General features: G+C 44.6%; 1 protein-coding gene across 2 annotated transcripts in view; it reads right to left on the bottom strand.

Annotated features, from left to right (window-relative positions):
* LOC147715138 (receptor-interacting serine/threonine-protein kinase 3-like) overlaps window positions 1-24,147 on the bottom strand; it is a 354,916-nt gene that overhangs the window by 275,451 nt on the left and 55,318 nt on the right. For both annotated transcript variants that reach the window (XM_086923624.1, XM_086923623.1), the window contains exon 3: window positions 5,340-5,670. In XM_086923624.1, coding sequence (XP_086779750.1) covers window positions 5,340-5,670 — 331 coding nt within the window. The remainder of the gene's footprint in view (window positions 1-5,339; window positions 5,671-24,147) is intronic.

Below are 24,147 nucleotides of genomic sequence, written 5' to 3' on the forward strand. Positions count from 1 at the left end.
GCATATGACTAAGAGTAGGAGGGAGACTGGAAACTTAAAGTGAGGAAAATTGTTTGTATATACCAAATGACCTGCATAGTGACAGGTTACAATCTGTTTACTATCATACATGGAAGAGCGCCTTTTACCAAAGGCAATCAAAATTGGATGCCCAAATCCAGAGATGTGGAATAGCCCATTGATGTGGTGAGGAATATCATCAAGAACACCCAATGAATGTACAAGAACTTTTATAAAAGGCTGGAAGCAATGTAAAATTGGAAAACAATACTACTACATTCAGGAAATACAGCTGGCTTTCCCGCAATGATTTCAGGTTCATCACATGATACAGGATTAACTTTATAAAATCAAAGATTGCGTACCTTACAGTGACTTTCCTCATGGTGGTTAATGATTGGGTCCACGCCTCGGTCACCCACCCCACATATGCTCTGGATAGGAGTATTATAGGTAACCGTCCATACACCTACTATTTATATGGGGGTCAAGGGAAGGGCCAGCTACTGCCGGCCACTAGACTGATGTTGACAATTTGGAATAGAGCGACCAGGACCATAGGATTGGAGAAAAAGCTTACTAGACAAACGCCATTGTGGAGGTCCACTTGGCTAGGGGAACTGAATAAATTGAAAGGATTCAAGAAATGGGACGATATAGGTATATCAACGATAGGGGACGTGACTGTAAGAGGTGTTCTGAAGTCATTTCAGGCTATGAGGACAGAATTTGGACTGCTCCCCACGCAATACCTGAAATATGCTCAGTTGCGTCATGCGTGGCAGGCAGAAGGGATAACAGAAGATACCCTACCCGAGTATGCTCACCTGGAGGGTAGGTTACTGCAGGAACATATACCCGAAAGGGCAGTATCACTTACATATAGAACCATTATGAACAACATGCCAGTCAGCCTGGACGCTCTTAGGACTAAATGGGAGGGAGATGTAGGAGAGATGGATGTGGTAGATTGGGACACGGTACTTATGCACCAGAGGGAGGTAGCCATTAAATCCCGGTTGAGCCTCATACAATTTAATGTACTGCATAGGACTTACTTTGATAGGGTACGACTGTACAAAATTGGGAAGATAGGAGATACGAACTGCCTCAGATACGGCCAGGAAGGGGGAGATTTTTTCCATATAATATGGTCTTGCCCAAGGATCCAAACATGTTGGGGGGAGATAATGAAAGAATTGGCAGCGGTACTGGAAGCTCCTTTGCACATGGACCCCAAGCTTATCTTATTAGGAATGACTAACAATATAGATTTGGCGCGCCCACTATTGATCTTCCTGGTCCTGGTCTTTGTAGTAGCTAAGAGAGATGTAGGCAAATATTGGGGGGCGAGCACGACTGCACAGATTGAGGAATGGAGGATGGGTATGGACCTCTATATGACGGCAGAAAGGGTCACCTATAAGGCGAGAGGTTGTCCCAAGAAATTTGGAAGAATTTGGAACAAATGGCGAAAATATCATGGCCTTGATGGAGGATTGCAAGAGGGGTAGTAAGATAAGGGCACTTTCAGGGTATGGAAGGTACGATGGGACTCGAGACACTGCGATGAGGACAATAGTGGACATAGAAGTTTGGAGCTGGATTGGAAAAAAGAATGCAGTAATATTTCTAGACATGTGGCGAGGGGGGTGGAGTGCTGGGAGTCGGGTGCTGTTGATTGATGATGACATAACTGTAATATTGTTATTGGAAAAAAATGCAAATAAAAATATTTTATTTTACTGTGACTTTCCTCAGATATGAGCTATCCAATGAGGGCAAGGGTTTGGCATCTGATTTCCTTAAGCAACGTGCTACCTTACAGCCTCTAGACACACATAAATAGCTGCAATCCCCACTTTTGGATGCACCTACTTGCCTCACAATGCTGAGAAAATATATTCCTTGTATGTCTTGATTTCTCTCACGTTTCCAGCACAACAATGGACAGACAGACTGATATCTTGTGTGCTCTGCAAGCAGACATGATAGAGACAAAATATTTACAAACTAGAGACAGTAAGACCAACCTAGTTCTCAGTCAAACCAAGCTACTCTTGTTATACTTTTGTGACCTTAAATGAGGGAAAGATAGTTTCTATAGCATACAAGTCTCACTTGTATTTTCCAGCTGAAGCACATTTTGCTTCCATTAAAAAAAATTCTTACAACTGTATAAAGAGCTATTTTCAAGGCGCACCCTTCGGCGCAAGGAAAACTCATGATTGTGGTTTCTCCCAATGCTCGCCCCCTACACATGAGGTGGGTGCAGTAGGCCTTTTCTTTAAGTGCAGTGGATGATGCAATTTTTCATAAACAGGCTTTTCTCTAATACGAAGAGAATGTAACTCGAACTCCAAAAGCCATACACATTGAATCTTATCAGAAGGTGTTCTTGACGGATTGCTCTGCTTAACCAGTTGCAGGAACAAAATATAAGTTACTCAGCAGCCTACGCGGCAGTGCAAGGTGAAGTGTAAGAAGGTGAACTCTGTCCAAAGTGCACCCACACTAAGATTTTAGGCAATAGCACTGCACAACATGCAGAACTTCACGCCCTGTTGCTTGCATTACAGAAGGCTGATCTATTAGTTCCCACACTCACTTTGTCGGATTCATCCTTCTGTTGGCAAAGATATAATGTTGGCTTGCAACATTGGCGCTTGAATTAATTCAAGGATTCAAAGGGAAAACCTATCAAGAATAAAAAGATTTCGGGAAAAGTAGCTGTCTTACTACATGAGCTTGGCCCATGTGAGTCTCAATTTGAGCCATCAGCATGATAGACTTCATGGCAAAGGGAAATGTGCGGCTGACTTTGCTGCCAAAGCTGCAAATCAGACCGTCAGAGTAGCACCCTTAACCAGATCTAAGACGATTGACACAGATATTTTAACAGCCATACATACAACTGAATAAGGCAGAAAGCCTCACACAGGCTTTCCTCCTAGATAGCCCTACACCCTTAATTCAGACCACACTCCTGTAATCACTGTACCAGGAGTGGGAGACAGGATTATTCCTAATAAGCTATCCAGATTAGATGTATTCTGAGAAATACATGAGGGGTTGGCATCTGTCCATGCTGGGGTTAATGCAATGCTACATCAATGCCAAATGTGGTCTTGTTTAAAGAACAAAAACTCAAGACTATTTTAGAAAATGTGACATTTTCAACAGAGCAAACCATCTACTGATAAGAGACCCCTGCCAGCCTCTCTCACAATCTCCAACATCCCATTCAGGGTGATTTTTTTGTACTATATTGGCGCAATAAATTCTGTTGACCAATGTAAGTATATATTGATAGCCATGGATTCATATTCTTGATTGTATGGATGCAGCCAGAGAGATTCATTAGTCATAATGGATTTGCAATGTCTGGTAGCGATGGGAGCAGTTAATTAATTTCACTCAGATAATGGTCTTGTGTTCACCTCAATGGCTGACATGGATACTACGTTTGCTCTGGCAATTGGTCTGTGATATTGCAAACCTGCTTAGAGTGGAGTCCAACGGGTTACTTGAGTGTACTAACGGCATGATTAAACTAGGTTTGACTGAATCGCTATTTGGTATTCTAAATGTACAAAATGTTTATTTCCTAATTTGCAATTACATTTGGGTTGCAAATCGACCTGACTAATGAATATTAATGAGGTAGGTTGCAATTAGCATGCCACCATATCTGTGTAATGGATAAGACTATATTAATTGTGCCACAAGAGGAAGTTCTAGGACCCAGGGGAACACATCAATTACTTAGTTAGCAAGATAAATGAAAACACTGACTGAGAGGACATATGTTATGGAGACTGTCACCCTGACGTGGGACAAAGTCCCAAGCTGGGTGTTTCAAACTTTCTACGAGTAAGTATAGGTGGCCAATTCCTCGTAGTCCGAGCCACATATATAGTGCTGAATTTCAAGTCTATAGTAGAAGTGGCAGTTACTAGGGACATAAGTGTTCATGAAGCTTATAACACTCCTGGCCCACGTGGCTTCTCTGGGCACTTATACAGCTGGTTTACTTCCAACTGTGTATCAAAGTTCATTCAGTAGTTCTGGCACTACTACTTTCTTTGTGGGGGAAGCGGATATTACCTATAGTCTGAATAACCCATGTCTGTAGCCTAGATACAGGCCTATCAGCCCTTCTCGATATAATGCCATGTGTCCTGGTGATCTAATTCCAGGGATAACCAACCAAGAATTATCTAGGAGAAAGAGACCCATGACGATATGAGGTGGGTGATCCCTTTTGTAGAGAAAGCAGAGGAAAGTGTTTGTAATCATTGTGTCTCTCAATGACAAGAACGCCACTGATATAGTGGAATGGGTCTTCCTGGAGAAAGCAGTTAAGAGGTTGGACTTCAGCCAGTCTTACCTTATTAATGGCCAATTAACGGGGAGGCCTGAGCTACCTTTCAGCTATGTAAGCCAATCTGAACAGAATTCATGGAGAATCATATCAGGACAGATCAGGGCATAAGGAACTTTGATTTGGAGGCAAGAAAAATAAATGAAAGTTCTTCCCAGATGATGATTTACTCACCTTGAGTATCCTGGAAACCTCACATGCTACCATCTAATTACATCTGAACCAGTTTGAGTAAGTAGCTTAATCAATGTGAGGAAAAAATTTAACCATTGGCTTAGCTAGGTCATTGCCTTGAAGCTCTAGAGCCCCATCCTCTTGAGATGGACAGACGTTCTGACGGTAAAGGTCACACATTCAGCTAATGACCTATACTAGGCTAATTTCCCACATCTACTTGCAGTCCTGAGGCTGCATTTGTCAAGATGGTATGTGAAATTCATCTCCTAGCTTGAATGAATCAGTGTGGTTAAGATGTCAGTTTTACCTAGAGTCCTGTGATGTTTCCAGTCCAGTTATGGACCTTCAATTGACGTATGTCCACCTTTCCCAGCAACAAACGTTAAAAGAACAAAGCCATGTAGGGCCTAAACTCAGGAATGCCTAGTACCCCAGTCTCCAGTCTGGGAGAACATTCCAATAACCTATAGTTCAAATGACTTCTAGAATTCACCAGATCTCTGGCATCAACAAGAGTAGCGTTCTCAGAATGCCAAACAGGGATGCATCACCTCACATCAATGAGACTCTCTGCCACGTTAGACCTCTTCTCATTCTGTCAATGCTCTGAAGAAGCTGCCAGGCTAGATGTCCTGCACTTTACAAGAAACTCCTAGGTAATAAATAATTTGATCTTGTTCTTGACTAGTAACGTATACAAAAACAGTTAAACTATGAGAAATCCATCCACATCATCCATCAGTCCAGCCAACTAACTATTAAAGTTCCAAGTGCTTACTCGAACATGAAGGTCATCGTCCAGGAGTACATTGCTGGGCTTGAGGTCAAGGTGCAGTAAGGGTGGCTTCAAGCTGTGAAGGCGGTTCATGCCTAGGGCTACTTCATGCAGAATACGGATCTTAAGCTCCCAAGGCAGTGGGTTGACACGGTGTAGCAGAGAGGCCAGGCTACCGTTCTCCAGGTACTCCATGATGATTCCATGACAGACATGCCCATCATCAGTCTTGCCCTCATACATGCCAAAAAGCTTGATCACATACGTGATCGACGCAGCCATGTCCATCATTCTGGCCTCCGATAAGAGCTCCTGCAGTCCTTGAGAGAAGTTACTGTAGGGACAAAAAGAGGCATAGTCATTTCATATATGCATCCCACTGGAGGTTTAACCAGCCCAAGAGAGATATCCTAATAAGCACTCTAACTAGTCCTAGAGTGACCACCATCTTACACGACTCTTCCAATAGATACCAATCAATACTGGAAGGAACCTCCTGTCACACACTTCGTGCCAGATCGAGTACAGCCTCTTGGGTTAACCCTTCCTCTCACACAGTCGTTATTCAGCCATATCAAGTCCAGCCTCGAGAGAAATTTCACACAAAATATTACAACAGTGGAGCATAAACTACATGAGCAGGTAAATCCCTCTTATCTAAGTGGGATTTGGAATGATCCTCTGCAGTCTTGCTCTAGATTTCTGGTTGGCTAATAGGATATTATTGAACACAAAGTTGGGGAGAAGGATAGGCCATGGAGAAACATTTTAAGAACAATGGGATTATTTTCTATTGGGTATTTTTTAAAGACAAAGCAGGGTGGATTGTTCTGCACTTAGAGAGTCAATGGTCTATTCCAGCAATAGTCTAAACAGAAGCATAGATATCATGTACAGGAAGATATAAATACTGGAAAAAGAGTCATGGAAACAGTCCCTGTAATTATTTGCATATTAAGAACAAAGCAAGGAGTCTGCAGAGCGGTGTAGAGCCGGTTCATGTCTGGGACAATTAATGTGGTTTTTTACTTTCCTAAACCTGAACAGCCATTTTCTCTGCTTGGTTGGTTTAGTTGGGCAAAATAGTTATTTTAAATGGGAAAAGTATAGCGATGAAGCCACAAACTTTCGTTATATTTTTCTATAAAACCACAGAAAACTTTAACCGCTGTCTGGGCACATTGGGCTAATCTTCAGGCTCTGAATCTCCCAAGTGACTTATAAGTGTTCTTAGCAACTACATCTTGTCAAGAAGGGGCTCTTTATATAACTCACAAAATACCTCTTCTACGACCATAATTGGTCTGAAAGTTGCAAGCTCTGTTGAACCAATTACAATTGATCGTACAGTCCTTATTTGCTGCACATTGTGTGGCTTCTTAAATTTAATCGTAGTTACCTCTTAATCTTCAGTCTCCTGATGTGGCGGTCGGGTGACTGCTCCGAACGGATTCTTCCACGAGTCTTTTAATAGGTTCAAACCCTTGCCAGATCAAAACTACTAGGACCTCATGGAATCAGGAACGTAGACAAACATCCTATATACTTCCCTATCATTAAAGGCTTAGAGTCAGATAAACTGGAGTGGAATGAAACGCTACTAGACGCTCAGCAGATGCCTTCAGCCTGAGTGTCCAACTGTGGACCACAAGATTAAGCCTGTGTCTCAGGAGATTGCTGCTAACTGTCACATGGGATAAAGAAGAACTTAAATGAAGACCTTTGCAGGACATACCAGCTTTTACACCTTACATCACCAACGGGTAAATATATGTGCACCTATAGAATATTCTAAATTGGATTAAAAGAACTATTATAAATTAACAAAATAATTAGAGTATGGTCTAGTTAGATAATGATTTAGTGTTCTGGGACAAAACCTATAATTGAAAAGTTCTGAATTTATTGATGTCCAAATAACATCCTCAGTCCTATATTTTGTTTAAACTCTGCTAATACTAGCCAGTATACAATTTATTGCCACAATTATGCAGATTCATGAACTGATGCTTCGAACAATGACTAATATGCACGTTCGACATTGAAACCTGTTGTGACTACAACATGAAGCAGAGACTCGGTTCAAGTACAAGGTTTATTAAACATGGCAACAAGACATCAGCGCGCCCGCCGCCTTCAGCCAGCAGATCCACACTGACAGAACAGCATGCGGCTATTAAACATGGCAACAAGACATCAGCGCGCCCACCGCCTTGGGAGGGAGGGGCGAGGGGGGAGTGAGCAGACCACCAGACAAGTATATGTGTGTGAAAAAGGCCGCTTTTATTGAAACAGGTGCAAATTAAAACCTCGGCCAATGCCTTACAAAACTAAACCTCACTAAATAATAACTTCCTTAATTTTCCCCCAGCCCGCCCCCACCCCTAACACGTCATTGACCCCGCCCCCACCCGAACATTACATTATTACAAATCCAACAATGCAAAAACCCTGCATAAACATTTCAACTTTACAAACCCTCCAAAGCATAAAACAAGCTCCACTGTTTGCCCTCAAACCCCTCTTGGTCCCCCAACCTATACAACCATCCCAAACAGTCGTCATTTCCAATTCCCCCTGCCGAATGTGCCAACCAAGTAAAAAAAACACAAACTTACCAAGCCTGACAAAAAACAACTAAACCCCGCCACCCAAAAAGCGGGGGTGGGGGGTGGAGAAATACACCCACCTTTCTGCCCCCCAAAAACCTTGCAGATAGACTAGGAAACGAAAAATGCGAGATTACCCAGCAAACTCCTGAATCTTCAGACAGCGAAACAGAACTTCACGCAACTCCAATAGATACAGGTCCATACCTAACCGAGAAAGGTGTACACCATCATCCCGAAAGAATTCCACTGCATCATACCGTATGTCACCATGCGACACACAATCAAAACCCAGGTCCCTGCAAAACTTAGCAACCTCGGAGTTAATCTTTTTCCGAGCCTCATCAATTGCCTTGGGTTTGTGAGCTCCTCTCCAGGATCGCCTCGGAACCAATTCCGTCCAAAAACATGGCAACCCGCCCACTGCTGCTTCAATAGAGAAAGGTCCTTCTTTATTGCACGTAACAGGACCACACCCTTCACCTTGCATAAATAATTATCACCCAGATGAATAACTAAAACATCAGGACAGGGGCCCCCACCCAACCAAGAATTAAGAGCAGGCACCAACTCCTTCCAACACATGCCCCCCTCCCTCTCCAAATAACATTGAAAAAACGTTCATTAAAACCAAGAAATGATCCAAAATAGCTATCCCGTGCTTCACGAATTAATGGCCCACAATCCAAATAGTCAGAGCCGTTGACCGGGGACCAGCCACCGAACCTGGAATGAAAAAGGCAGCATAAAATTTTAAGACAAAGATGAAGACGCATGCGCATCGCCCACAGCAGGTCGTACATAGCGCTGAAAACACCTGGAGGACCAACGCCCTAAGCACATAATATCTTGCCCAGACCAACCCCGATTATGAGCCTCAGTTGCTGCCCCAATTCGAAAAGAGTGAGTGCCATACTTCTTATCATACAAACCAATACTACTCAAAGCCATGCGGAGAACCATGCGCAACTAATAATCGGTGGCCCTGGCGCCATCTGCATGCTGAAAAACCCCAGCCTCCAAAGCCCCACCAGAAACAGTACACCATCTCCTGGCCCACCGCAAAGGACACGTAATACAAGGGGAGGAAGCCTCCAACCAAACACCCTTACCCTTACCTCTTTGATCTGTTTTTGAACGATGTAGCCAAACATGAACCCCTTTCTCAGACAAATGAACATCCCCCCAACTCACACCCTGATGGAACTTAGAGCCCAACAACTCCGAAACCCTAAATGCTCCAAAAAACATCCACACCATAAGGGTGGAAAACAAGCAAACCTCAAAATCATCCATACAAACAGAAGGTAGTGCTTCCACCACCCGGGCCAAGTTCTGCCAAGACAAAGGGTTACGAACTGACTTCTGCATACTGCTTTCTCGAGCCCAGCCCTCCAACAATCTCCTCCCCACTTCACCGGCCGAAGGAGCATATCCCCAAAGGAGTTTACCCATGAAGGATATGCCAGCTAACTTCCCAGCAATAATAACCCTAGATAACCCTTTATCTATCATGTCAGAATAAATTGAACCACATCATCCAGACGCCTCCAACCAGGTTCAAGCCTGCAAGCTCCAGATGCCAAAAAGTCCCTCCAAGCCAGGTCATATGCGGCTCGAGTAGAAGATGACAACGAACCTACCACCAACTGTAGGACCCTGTGTTGCCGACCTCCCAAAGGTGCTCCGGCATGCGTGTCAGTGTCCTGTCCGCCTCCGAGGCAAGCCCATGGAACCTCTCCCACTGCAAACGAGACAAAGCATCCGCAATGTCATTGTCCACACCAGGAATGTGCAGCGCCTTAAAGCTGATGTCATATCTAAGGCACCCCAACACAAACACTCGCAGCCATTTCAGAATCTGGGGATCCTTGTCAGACTGTTTATTGATAATGTCCACAACAGCCCGATTATCAATGCGGAACAAAACTTTTTTATGGGCAAATTCGTGCCCCCACAGTTTCAAAGCTACCAACACCGGAAACAGTTCCAGGAAAGCAATACTTCTACCACCATTCGACCATAATTCCGGTCACTTTTCCGCACACCACCTGCCTTGCCAATATAAACCAAAACCATCACTGCCTGCTGCGTCAGAAAAAATTTGAACCTCCCACAACCAGTCCTCCTCTCGGGCCAAAGGCACCCCATTAAAGGAATGCAAAAAGGCGGACCACATCCGCAAATCCTGTTTCACTCCAGCTGTCCAACGCACACGGTGACCAGACAGAGCCCTGCCCAGATGCCTGCAGAAAGTTCTGCCCGCCCTCACCACCCTGCAAGCAAAAATTCAAATGACCCAACAGGACCTGTATCTCCTTCACTGTAACTTTTGATTTTGCCAACATTGTTTGTAAGAGGTCCAGCATTTTCACTTTCTTATCCTGAGGCAAACGAGCCTGCATAGATCTTGAATCAAGCTCAATTCTCAAAAAGGACATGGTCGTGCAAGGACCCATTGTCTTTTCGGGTGCTAATGGCACTCCCAAAAAAGTCAGAAGGTTTTGAAATGTCTCCAATGCTGCCTGACACTCAGAGGATCCCTGGGGCCCCACAAAAAAGAAATCGTCTAGATAGTGAGTGACCAGCTCATGACCAGATCTGTGAGTGAAAAACCACTGTACAAAAGTGCTAAAAGTTTCGAAAAGAGCACAGGACATCGAGCAACCCATTGGCAGTGCTTTGTCCACGTACCACTTCCCCCGGAAATGGATACCCAGAAGACACCAGTCCTCAGGATGGACTGTAAGCAATCTAAATGCTGATTTGATATCGCATTTTGCCATTTCAGCTAAAGGGCCCGCTGCCACTACCAAGGACATGGCCACATCCACAGATGAATAGGACACTGATGCTGACTCTTCATCAATGAAATCATTCACTGAGGCACCCTCTGGCCATGATAAATGTTGGATTAACCAAAACTGTCCAGGCTCCTGTTTGGGAACAAGTCCTATTGGGGAGATGATCAAGTCTTCCAAAGGCCAATCAACAAAAGGACCTGCCATCCGTCCTTCCAGCACTTCTTTATCTAGTTTCTCTTGTACCACCGCTGGAAACTCATCAGCTGATTTCAAATTCCTTGACCACCTCCGCATCCGAGGGCCTGAATATCCCAGTCTGAAACCATCACGAAAACCTTGTAACAAAATATCCTGAGGCCTCACATCACCGTAGCCTTACCAACCCTTTGTTGAACACTTTAAGGGGGAGCCGACTGCACATGCCGGTACTCCCCTGACCTTTTATTACTCCTCCCAGGATTTGCAATAGAATAATCCATCCTCCGTGTGTGAAGATATGTAGGGGCCAGCGAGGTCGAGCCGGACCTGCATCTGCTGACCAAGCCAGGATCCCCCGCCGGTACGGAATGTGCCGCGCTGGGCTCCTCCCTCCCTTCTCCTCGGCGAAAATGGGCTGGACTCCGCCCTACCGATTCCGCTGTCCCACGGTGATCCCCGACCTGAAAAGAAAAAGGTTGTACTGATGTGCCGGGCCCCTGACTACTAACACCAGGACCAACAAGCCCCCTCAACCAATCTCCCTGCATAAAACTCTTATCCTGCAGCACCACTTCACCTGGAGGAAAACCAACCCTACGAGGAGGAGGGGAAGGCTCCACCACCTCCTCACCACTGCTCCACTCCAGCACAGATTGTAACACAGCAGACCCAGGTCCTAAAGATTGGCCAACAGGGGCCACCTGCTTCTGAGCCCCTACATCACTGGCCTCCTGAAGACCAAAACTCACTCCACTCCCGCCTTTACCGTCCCCACGAACACCCTCAGCCCAAGAAGGAAAAACATCCAGTCCCTCCCAAGACCCAGCTCCCACACCATGAGTCCTTCGACCGACTCCTTTAGAGGGAAAAGAACCAGAAGGCAATACATTCAAAGGAACCACCTTACTGGTCCCTAATATAGGAACAGGAGAAGTCAACCTGCGAGTTTCCTGGCCCTGAGCCCCAAAAGACATATCCACCCAACCACCTGACTGCGCCCACTCCCCTTCGCCTACTGACCCACTATGGACAGAGACCACGTCACCCCTATTGGAAAGAGAAGGGGAAAACAACAAGGGGTTGAATTGTCCCATAGCACCCTGACCGAAAAATGGCTCTGCCACTTGAACTTGAAGCTTCTGTTCCGTACATTAACCTCCTGCCTCTGAAAAGAACGAACAGGAGACAGAGGGCCTGCAACTCCCCCCAACACACTCAAATTCGGCATAGAATCACTCGTGGAAACATTCGCCAAGTTATGACCATCCCCATCGAAAGTAAAGGTATTCAATTGGGGGAGCGACGGTGAGCAAGTAACGCGCACCCGCTCCTCACCCCCTCCCCGGGTAACAGACGCTGAAACCAACGCGGAGGCCAAAGCAGAACGCTTCTGCCCACCACACGGAGCACCTCTCCTCCCCCGCAGTGCTGACACCGAGCCCGCCCGCACCGAAATCGTCGGGGCCTGAAACAGCTCCCGCGGACCCCAAGCAGTCAAAACCTCTACCTGAGCAGGCCTTGCCGTAACCAAAGACCGCTGGGCGTCGTCACTCGCCACCTCGTCCATCTTCCGTGCCTGTACATTCTGGGCCGATTTTTTAACACGAGAGCGGCCACGCTCACTCAACGCCCCCGAGCGGGAACGCTTGGGGGTGACACAGGCCGCCACCACAGCGGGGACACCGTCAGAAGCTTGACGGTGAGGCCGCTACGGGCCCTCAGTATTACCAATAACTAAATCCAACCTCCCAGCCTCACTGAAAAGTCGAATAGCCTCAAGAACTCTATAGTCCTCAGCAGCCATAATTCAAGAATATGACAACGAAAAGACTAAGCAACACAAAAACTACACTAAATACCTCAAGACAAAAATGTTTTCTCACAGACAAACTCCCGGCCACCAGGTCACCGAACCTAAAATGGTGTCCGAGAGGCGGAGTCACCAGAATTTATACTTGGGCTATAACTAGTCGGGAAAACCAGCCCAAACTCCAAAAATGCCCGGGAGACTGCAAAACCTCCCCCCCCCCCACACCTGCCCTCCCAAACCGCCCGGGGGGGACCTCCCCAGGGTCGGCTGCCCCCCCCAAGCCCCCCTTCAGCCAGCAGATCCATACTGACAGATCAGCGTGCGGCGGCGCTCAACTTAGAACGTTCTGAATACCAACATTCTACCCATGGCGCGTGGAGCGAGCCACGGTGTCAATCACGTCACAACAAAACCATATAGATGGGCCCACGTTTCCTGACATAATCAGCTCCGTTCTCCTACAGGCAACAGAGTGTCTTGTTCAAGAGACTTGCTTTCATATCAGTGGAAGTGGGACAAGGTACCCCTGTGAATTTCCTTTTCTGAACGGATAGTTGCGGTCATATTGCATTGCCCTGGCCAGCAAATCGTGCAGGCAAGGATATCTAGATGTAACATGCCCTCTATTAAAAGGGCTTCATGATCAAGCATCACAGTATCTGCATGTACATTGTTCGCACCTTTAGTCATCCCTAAATCTGACCTCAGAACATCTCTCCCCCATGTACATGTTAACATACAGAAAATGTGCTTTAATGTCCTTGCACATATTATTGGCCTTCGAACTGCCTCTTCCCCGCTTCACAGACATATAAATCGATACAGTTAGAATGTGTAAGTGTAGCAGCATATCTGGCATCTATAACTACCTGAATCCAATTCAGCGCTAAGCTTTACACAACAAAATAGCATAACAGAGCAATTGCGCTGTTCATCTTCCACACGGTTATGCATTCTCATGCTGTCATACATATGCTGCGTTATGGAAACAGAGGTTCCTAGCTTATTTAGAATCATCACAATAAAGTATAGAACACAATAGGCTGCTACACGTGAAAGTCTCCTTGAGCAATAGGGATCGAAACGTCGACACCCATGAGTGGGCATACATACAGTATATTGTAAATGTGATTGTGTATGTTCCACTCCAGGCGACACTGTCACTATCCTTTAATTTACTTACAGTGCCCTGTTTTGCTCCTTTTTCTTGCCTGAAAACACCCCTTTCACTCTGTTCTATTTTTCCTTCTCCTTTAGTACGGCACAGGCTTGTGCCACACTACTTGTGAAAAAATATACTGTAATTATAATTGACATTGTTTCATAAATAAATTCCTTGTCCGGCTGGGCAAGGAGACTGTCACGTATAGCAGCCTATTGTGTTCTATACTTTATTGTGATGATTCTAAATAAGCTAGGAACCTCTGTTTCCATAACGTAGTTATACCCATGGTTCTTAGCTACCCTCTGGGTCCCCCTTGTTCCTTGAAAATATGTCATACATATGCTGAGCACTTAGAGAATATTCCTGGTTTTGCTTTGAAGAGTAATGGTGTTCCAGTGGTACATAAGCCACGCAGAGTGCCTTCATGTCTTAGACGAGGGTTAAAGGAAGAACTAGACAAATTGTGTTCCACGTCTAATATTGAACCCATAGAAGGGTCTGAATCGTTATCTAGAAATATAATGGTGCATAAAGCAGACAAGTCCCTACGTTTATGTGCGGATCTTTGTGATTTGAATCACAATATTACAGCAATATTACATCATTAGCCTCTACCCAACATGTATGAGATGTTAGCTACATCTCATAAAGGTGAAGCTGTTTTTACATCTTTAGCTATGTCTGCAACATATTTTCAAATAGAGGATTCAAAACATCTTACTTCACGTGCGACACCGGAGGGAGCATAATGCTACATTTCCATGCCTTTTGATTTGCATCAGCATCCTCTGTGTTCCGAAGAGTGATGAATCTCTTGTTCAAAGAAATATGGTGTAGAATGTTTCCAAGAAGATAATTTAGTTTATGGAAGGGACAAAAGTAAGCATGAGGTTGATGTAGATGTTGAATATATTGAAGAAGAGTGGCTTGGCATTAAGGAAAGACAAGTATAAACTTGCAGAGTTTGGTATCGATTATTTAGGCCATCATGTGTCTGCTAAGGGTGAACAACCCAAACTAAAACCTAATAGCCATGGAGGAGGCACCTTCACCTAAAGACAAGTTTTGGTTGCAGTCTTTTTTTAGGGTTAGCTGAATTGTATTCTATGTTTCAATCAATCAATCAGGGACTTGTAAAGCACAAATACTAACCTGTAAGCATCTCAAGGCGCTGGGGAAGAGGGGGTGGGGTTGAGTCTGCGGTTCAGTCGAAGAGTCAGGTCTTGAGGTCCTTCCTGAATTGCAGCAATGATGGTGATTGCCTGAAGTGCAGAGGCTGGGGGTTGCAGGTCTTCGCAGCGAGCTAGGAGAAGGAGTCTTCCTCCAGCCGTAGTCTTGTGGATCAGTGGGACAATGGCCAGGGACAGTTGGGCAGAGCGGAGATGTTTGGTGTGGGTGTAGAAGGAGAGGCGGTGGTAGACATATGCAGGTCCTGCATTGTGGAGGGCTTTGGAGGGCTTTGTAGGTGTGCGTGACAAGCTTGAAGGCAATTCTATTTTTGACAGGTAGCCAGTGAAAGACTCTCAGGTGGTCGGTGATGTGGTTGCAGCATGGGAAGCTCTGGTTTGTCTGCAATTTCTTTTGGAATTTCTGGGTGGTGCCGGCGTAGAGTGCATTGCCGTAGTTGAGTCTGCTCCAACTACGGCATGTTTGTCACTCCAGTAGCGAGTAGAGTTGCTGTTCTGCAAGAATTGTTAAAACAGAATCTGAGGTATGTGTGGATGAAGAAGTGCGATATAGTGTTTTATCAAATTAAAGAAAGTATTGTCTGCTCCACCATTGAAATAGTTTGAGATCAAGGATGTTAATATCTTGAGGACTCATGCGTGTAATGTTTTCTGGTGATCAGTATTGATACAGAGGTGGATTAATGGTAGGGAAGAAATCATTAGCTTTGCATCAAGCGTCCAATGAGGAGCAGAAGCCACCCATTCAACGACTGGAAAGGAGGCTTAGGCCATGTTTTGGCGGTGTGGACATTTTAAAAAACATTTATGGGGTAGTGAATTTATCTTGTGCACGGACGACAAACCATAGGTGGATTTATTTTGCACTCATAGTGGGGGAAGGGCCACTCCTTGCACTGCTAAGTGGCAATATCGGATGCAGGAATTTCTGTACAAATCAAAGCATGTTTTAGGAGAGAGATTTGCATCGGATGGTTTGTCGAGACTATCGGTACAAGATGAGGAGGCAGATTGTGGCAATAAAACTGAAGATCTGGAAATTCTTTGTATGTTGAATGATGTGAAAGAGGTGTTGAATGGTGTTTTGTGTAAGGAATTATGGCTGCAATCATTGAGGGAAGATGAGATTTTAAGCAAAGTAAAAACAATTGTTGTTCAGGGTTGACCTAAGGTAAAGGATTTTCAGGAAGAGTTGGTTTTGTTTGATAAAGTTTTGGAGTTATCCGTGGTTGCTTGTATTTCAAGACGAAGAGGATTGTTGATTGTACCTAAGTGTTTGCAAAATAAAGTGCTTACTTTTGCACATTGTGGTCATGGAAAAATGAGGGCATTGAAACTTAATAAGGGAAGATGTCAGGTCTGTGATGCTTGTGCTATTAGTGACAAGACTCAAATTATGGTGCCAGCTCCTGTCATGCCCATGAAACCCTCATCCATGCCCTGGGTCCATTTGGTGTTTAGGGAAGTGCTCCAAAATTGGCACTAGTCCTCATTGATTGCTTACCTAGTTGTCTGGATATAAGGATGGTTGATAATGAATCTACTTCTGTTCTGGATTTTCTTAGAGTATCTTCCAGAGAGGGTTATCCAGAAGAGTTAGTCAGTGATAATGGTGCATGGGTGGTTCAGATAGAGATGAAGAATTGTCTTCTGAAGCATGGTGTTCATCACATCAAAACATCTATGATCCTAGAAGTAATCGTTAAGTGGAAAGATTCAACCTGGAATTAAAGGATCAGTTACAGTTAGATTTGTTGAATAACATGAATTGGAAACAGGTGATTGTGGACCTATAGAACTACCCCCACAATGCGACTGGAGTGTCACCTTTTACCGTCATGAGAGGAAGAATTGCGGACACTGATTTGACCACAGGATGGATGGATCGGAAAATGATGAATGGTGATGTTCTGGGAAAGGTTTTGGATGAGAAGAAGGCGTTGACTGGCAAGCCGGGTGAGCATTGTATGAACAAGAAAATGAGAGAATAGGTAGGAGATTGGGTAAAAAAAGAAAGTCAGTGCAAGGCAAGGTCTAGATTTTCATTACCCTAGAAAAGTCATTAAGTTGCAAGACAATGCAATTGTGTTTGAAGAGAAAAATATGGAATACGAGCATTTCCTGTTGGGGAACCTCTGTGGTAGGTACCAAATTGTGGTTATGTGGTTATTGGTGATGGTGTTATGTGTGACAAAGTAGGGGGAAGTTCATTGTGCTAGAAGAGAACTACAGCCAATGATAAGTATGTTAGAGTGAGAAGAGCGCCTGTACGATATAAAGATTATGCAAAGGGTTAATTTTCCAGCCCCTGTGTAGTTTTCACTTTTAGTTCTCGTATTGTATTTTTTATATTTATATTAGAACGTAGTATTTATGTGTTTCTGGAAACAAATGGTAATATGAACATTTTGTTGCTATGTTACATTTGAAATTTTTCTTGTACTTAATATTGTATTGGCCTTTTATCCTCATATTGTCCTTTTGTTTTATATAATTGTGTTAAGGGGGTTATGTGTGGGGACAGGTATGTGGTTATGTAGTAGTGGGCAGAATGTGGAGAAGTAACAGGATGGTTGTCAGTGCGGCAGTTGCTGCCTGGGTTGGAGAGCTGATCATTTAATAGAGTTGGCTTACTACCACGTCTGTCAAGTGGTGTCTTATTATAAACCCAGAAGGCAAAGAGCCAAGTCTGGACGCACTGAATCCTAGACAGCAGAAGGTAGACAGAGGAGATTCTGGTGCATTTCTGGAGAAATATTAGTCATGTATCTCTCATTTTGGAAGGTAGGTGGGTTTAGAGGAGGAACAATTGAGCATTTCTTGAATCTCTGTTAGAACGAGAGATTTTCAGTATCTCTGAAAGATACCAGGGTAAAGAGGAGCGAAGAGCTTTATGAGTGGTCCAGGCAGTTTTCATTTGAACTGATGCCTCTATGGGATGTCACTGAGGGGAGAGTAGAATGGTGGGAATGTGATTGAAATTCTTGTGTCCTCTTATGAAGTGGGCGGTCACATGTAGTACTGTGCTGAAATGGACCTAGGTGGACTATGGGAATGTCAAAAACAAGTGCACTTCCATTATCACATCTGGAGAGCATGAGAAACTGGACAACAGACTTAAGTCTTGTGCTGGGATGAGGTTCATGATTCCCTAAAACAGCCTAAGTGAGAACCCTTTTTAGACAGCCTGGAAGAAGCCCTGATCCTAGACCAGTAAAGTAGGGCTGCCCAAATGGGTAGAAGCAGTGTAGCTAGGAATTTCATGATGAAGGCCAGAATACCTTTGCAAAAATTGTTAGAGGGTTCACCTTGGATAAAGTTAGTAGTAGATCTGCCTCTCGGATTAGAGAGAAAGAGGATAGTGGCTGCAAAGCCTTGCAAGACAATTTCTTCTTGACTATGTTGTTGAGTTTGACCAGAAGGGAGATATTAATGTTTTTGATTTGTTTGTCAAATAACTCTATAACGTTATTGCAAAGGATCCAATATGTCTTAAATGGGGAGTTGGAGTGAGGGTTGTTGGCTTCATTAATTACCTCAAATAGTTGTTGTGTTCTGTTCTTGGTCATATCCACAAGGTATACGATACATAATGCCTTGGCTTTAAAGATGGGGCCTTTGTAGTTGTGTCTTGCAGCACAAAGGTTTGTGAGACTTAATGGAGAGCGTGCTCATTGCTAGTCTTTCTCTAGATGGGTATGAATTGCCCATGGCCTTGTTCATGTTGAGTTGAGGAAGTATACATATGAGAGGTTTGATAGGGCTAGGTTGGCCCTGGTTTCCATTTCTCTGAACAAGACTTTCTTTTTACTTTTTTTTCTTGTTCACGGAAGACGCTGCAAAGGGAATGTGCAGGTGATCAGACCAATCGCCTGGAATGGCTCACTGGTCGACAGTTGAGGTGTTCTCGAGATTACCAGATCAAGAGTGGCGCCTTTGCAGTGTGTGGGTTTCTTATAGTGTTGGTGGAGGTCCTTGTCTTCTAGCAAAGCAGCAAAGTTATCCAATGATTTGTTTCATAAGGAACCCCAGTGGAGGTTGAAGTCCCCAGAAAGATAATGTTGCCTGTGCCGATTAATTGTGCTGATGAATTTAATACTCTCTTTGATGAAGGTGTTGCTGTGACCAGGTCAGGGGGGTGGTAGATCACATTCAACCTGTGGTTTAAGGTAACATGTGAGATGATTTCTAATGATAAACACTGGAAAGATTGAAAGCGTGTATTGGGGAGTTGCCTGCAGCTTAGAGAAGCTTTGTGTGTGGCCGCTAGGCTCTCACATTGTGTTCCTTCCTGCTCACTTCTCAGAATGGAGAGAAAGGGAAGGACATCAGGAGCAGAAGAACACTGTTTGTAGTATTGTTCAGCCAGATTTTGGTGAGGAACAGGATGTCGATGTTGTGGTCAATGATCATGTTGGAGATCTCAAGGAAGTGTTTTGACTACAGAGCAGCAGTTTTGCATCAGGCAAGTAAGGGGGGGAAAAGGCGAGTTTGTTCTCAATTTGATTGAGAGAAAGAGTGGTAATATGGATCAAGTTAGAGAATAAGTTGCGATTTGGTGGATAAAGGTATGGATCTCGTGTACGGTTCAAGATAATGGTAGGGATAAGAAGGACGTTTTGTATTTGGCTAGAGTACCAAGTGTCAGAGGCATTGGTCTTTTCATAGATTTTCACAAAGTCTTGGATTACATTCTCCTTGAGTCAGGAGTATGCATGCTTGCGGTATGGGGTAGTGATTATCCCTAAGGATAATGTTTGGAAAGGTGCTCTTGAACTGCACTGGCTGTGATTGGTAGCACATCTGAGAGGTAGGCGAATTGCTGAAACGAGAGAAGGCCTGGATAAGGATGTATATTATTGTTGTGAGATAAGATAAAGAAGACAGGAAAGCAGAGAAAGTGGGAAGCTTAATAATGGGGAGGGTTGAGGCTTATGTGGTAGGAGTTGGAATGGGCTTCTGGTTAGAAGAAGTCGGATGCATTTGCGGTGGATTTGGCAGAAGTGGAGAGAGAAGGTGAGAGGGATTCTGAAGGTGACTGCTCCTGTTGAATGTTAAAGTAGGATCAGATAGTTTGAGAAGTGAGTTAGATGGGAGGGGTTTGAGAGTGCGAAAGATACTGTCAACCAAGACCAGGATCTCACCGTTCACTTGGATCATAATTTTCCTGTTAACGAAGATAGATATTGCAAGGATACCGGGCAGGCCAAGGGAGAGATGTACTTTTCATTTTCCACCAAGGGCATGTTTGACAGTGAGAGGGCATGAAACATATTTCTTAAGGAGATGTACCATAGGCCGGTGGTGAGTGTTAAGAGGAGGAGGTCTATTTTAAGGGCTCCTTTCCGCATGCAGTGGTCTGGGTCTGCAAAAAGGGATTCAAGGATGTTTCTCAAGATTTTGTGTTTCAAATTTTTCTTTGAGTATTTAACGGGATTAGGAAGGTATGTAATCTTGAAAGTGTTGACACCGTATTTAGAAAAGTAGTCCAGGGGTGATGTGTTGCGTCATTGCCATGGTTATGTGGAGAGTAGATTGGGATGGAAGAGAAAAGTATCAAGTTAAAAAAAACACTTAAAAATGTGATCTACCGCTGCAAAAATGACTCCTTAGGGATAGTTAAAGTAAACAAAAACGGAAGGACATGTTAAAAAAATGAATACAAATAATTTTCATATAAAATTCTATTTAAGTATGCTGTCTGAGTTGTTGCACAGTATTAAAAAAAGAACAGATGGCTTGTACGTTTCTCAAAGAAAAGTGGAGACCCTAGGTGGGAGGAATGCAGAGATGTTAGAACTGTGAGGGTAGTTTCAATAAGCAGATGACCAACCCCAAATGCTTCTGTTAATCTTCTTGCTGTGAAATCTATTGTGATGACTATTAGGTGTAATACGTCTCACTGACCTAGTGTAGTTTGGAAACCTCTCTGTTCTCCTTGCTCTGTTAAAGTCCCTACATCAAGACCTGTCCTTGCAGGGAATTCTGTCATTCTCAGATGGTGTCTTCTGTACTCCTCTGGGATTCGTTCTCTCTCCTCTCTAGCTGGTTGCTTCCAATTACAGAACTGAATACATGTTTTCAAACATGCACTACGTCAGAGGGAATTCTTAGATATGTGACTGTTTCCAGCACTACAAGCCTGTTGCTCACTGCTCTGACGTGACTAAATTTGAACCAGTTGTACCAGTCTTTTAAAGGTAAACCAATGATGCCTCTGACCCTCATCCAGAGGTAAACTTTGGTACGCAGCTAACTCTTACACGCTCTAGGAATAGTAATGGAGTCATGTAATGATATCTGTCCTAAGTCTGACTGTCGATCTTTCAGAAATGATCTGGACAAGTAAATGCCTGTAATGTTGCTCGCAATCATGAATTTGAATTTTAAAATATTTATAGAGTGCACGTCTACCAAGCTGTTTCTTGGTGCTAGGAATGCAGACCCGTGAAAGGGACAGGAAGTGGGCCACTAGTGTAGAAAGGCTTGTGAAAAAAGGAAGGTTTTAAGAGCTTTTCGAAACTCTAAATAGTGAGGAGAGGACCTAAGGGAAAAGGGAAGAGAGTTCCAAAATACAGGGGCGAGGGTAGAGAATTTCATACCTCCCAATTTCTTCCTCCTGAATCGAGGAACTGAGAGGAGGAATTGGGAGGAGGAGCGCAACTCTCTACAGGACAGATAGGCCTTGATTTCTGAATTGATAAATGCAGGAGCCGTTCCTGCTCGGGCCTGAAAGGTGATGCAGCCCATCTTGAAGAGGGGACGTTCACGAATAGGAAGCCAATGTAAGGCTTTGAACAATAGGGTAACGTGATGGAATTTGGGAAGGTTGTAGACAAGTCGGGAGGCCTGATTTGAACCAGCTGAAGTCGCCGTAAATCATAAGCAGGGATACCAGAGTATAAGGCGTTGCCGTAGTCGGTGCGAGATATGACCATGGCTAAAACAATGAGTTTAAGGGCAGAAGTGGAAAAAAAACGTGAAATCTTTCGGGTAGTGCGGAGAATCAAAAAACAGGAAGAAACAACAGAACTAATCTGGGAGTGCAAGGTAAGATGATCATTCAGTTTTATGCCTAAAGTCTTTACTGAAGGAAAGGGGACAGGAGGAGAACCCAGGGGAGGAGGCCAAAATAAAGGGTTCCATGGACTGGAGCACCCACCTGTAAGGACCAGTTCAGTTTTGTCTGGATTTAACTTCAGGTGGTTGTGATTCATCTAGTCCCTGATGAAAATCATAACGGATTGAAAATTATAAATGGAGTCTGGGGAAGAGGACAAATTAAAAATGAGCTGGAGGTCATCAGCGTAGTTATACACCGTGACCTCCATTTGCTGTAGTGCAAAAACAAGAGGGAAAATGTACAAATTAAACAGCAAGGGAGAAAGGGAGGAGCCTTGTGGTACACAGCATTGAACCTTGCTGGAGGGTGCAGAGAAATCGGCCAGGAGAACGGCCCGAGTATGGTCCCTCAGGAAGGAAGAGAGACAAACCAGGGCCGAATCCCTGACACCAGCCGCCCTGACACGGGTGAGCAAGATGGAGTGGTCAACCGTGTCAAAGGCGGCGGATAAGTCAAGAAGGACCAAGGCCTGGGGCCGATTGGTATCCATTCCCTCTCTGAGTTTGTCCATAACGGAGAGGACTACCGACTCCATGGAGTGCCTAGGGCGGAAGCCTGCCTGACACGGGGCTAACCTGCCAGTTTCCTCAGCAAAAGCGCTGAGCACTTTGGTGACATGCCGCTCCAGTATTTTGCCTAAAAAGGGAAGGAGGGAGATGGGGGATAATTGGCCATAGAGGTGGTGTCTGCACCGGGTTTCTTTAAGATGGGAATTATAGTAGCAAATTTGTGAGATAGAGGGACAATGCCCTGAGCAAGGGAGGTGTTGAGAAAGGTAAGAGGGGGCAGAGCACAGGCCAGGTAGATTTGTCTAAGGATTTGCGCAGGGCAAATGTCCGAGGGAGATCCGGACTTGACCCTTAAAAGTAGGGACAAGAACAGCTCCCTGGTCAAAGGAGGAATACAGTCAAGAAATAGCTGGTTGGGTGGAGCCGGAGGGTCGGAAAAGGAGGGGGAAGGGGGTGAAATGTTAGACTTTATAGTAGTAATTTTCTCAATAAAAAAAAATATTGAGCGAGTCACAAAAGGGCCTGGGAAGGGGAAGGTTTGAGAGTGGCTCTATCAGAGAAAGCTAGGTCCTGTACAATTGAAAACATTTCTCTTGGTTGGTTTTCGGCAGACAAGACTTTCGAGGAGAAATAATTGGTCTTGGCAGCGAGAATGGCTTTCTTATATTGATTGAGAAGTGAAATATATTTTAGTTTAAGTGTAGGGCAGTAGGCGCGTCTCCAGGCGCGCTCAGCCTGCCGAACCGCAAGTTTCCTCTCTTTGAGATCAGCGTTAAACCACCTATTCGCCTCAGAGCGGCTACTTGGTCACATCCACTTGCAAGCCACTTAGTGTCTGCTTGAGCAGAAGAGGAAAGGTCTTCAATACAAGGAATAGAGGCAGAGAGAGAAGAGCAGAGGGAGACCATATCGACATGGTTCCAATTGCGCGCCCAGGTGTTCCTATGAAGAGGGGGTCTTTTAACAAGAGTGGGGTGTAGAAGGAGGGAAACTAAAAAGTGATCAGACCAGGAACATGGGACAACTGCAGGGGGAGAGACGGGACAATTAAGTGACCAAACCTGGTCCAAGGTGTGACCGTGGATGTGGGTAGGGGTATGGACATGAGATAAAAAGTGGTGGCTATAAAGAGATTCCGAGAATTCTCTGGACATATGGTACTCAGCAGGATCTAAAGGCCAAAAATTGAAGTCCCCTAGCACTAGAACGGAGTAATGGTTCACAGCTAGGGTAGCCAGTAGTTCCTGTACAGTGGGGATAAAGTGAGGCATGGGTTGAGGGGGACGGTACATAAGCAAACAGGTCATAGGTGTTTGGAAGGAGGCAGAATGGACGACTAAATAGTCGACCAATGTGATGGAGGGGGTCAATAACAACTGAAAATGAAGCTCAGATCGAACAATCAG

Source organism: Lissotriton vulgaris, chromosome 5 (assembly GCF_964263255.1).
Source record: "Lissotriton vulgaris chromosome 5, aLisVul1.2, whole genome shotgun sequence".
Classification (NCBI taxonomy): domain Eukaryota; kingdom Metazoa; phylum Chordata; class Amphibia; order Caudata; family Salamandridae; genus Lissotriton; species Lissotriton vulgaris.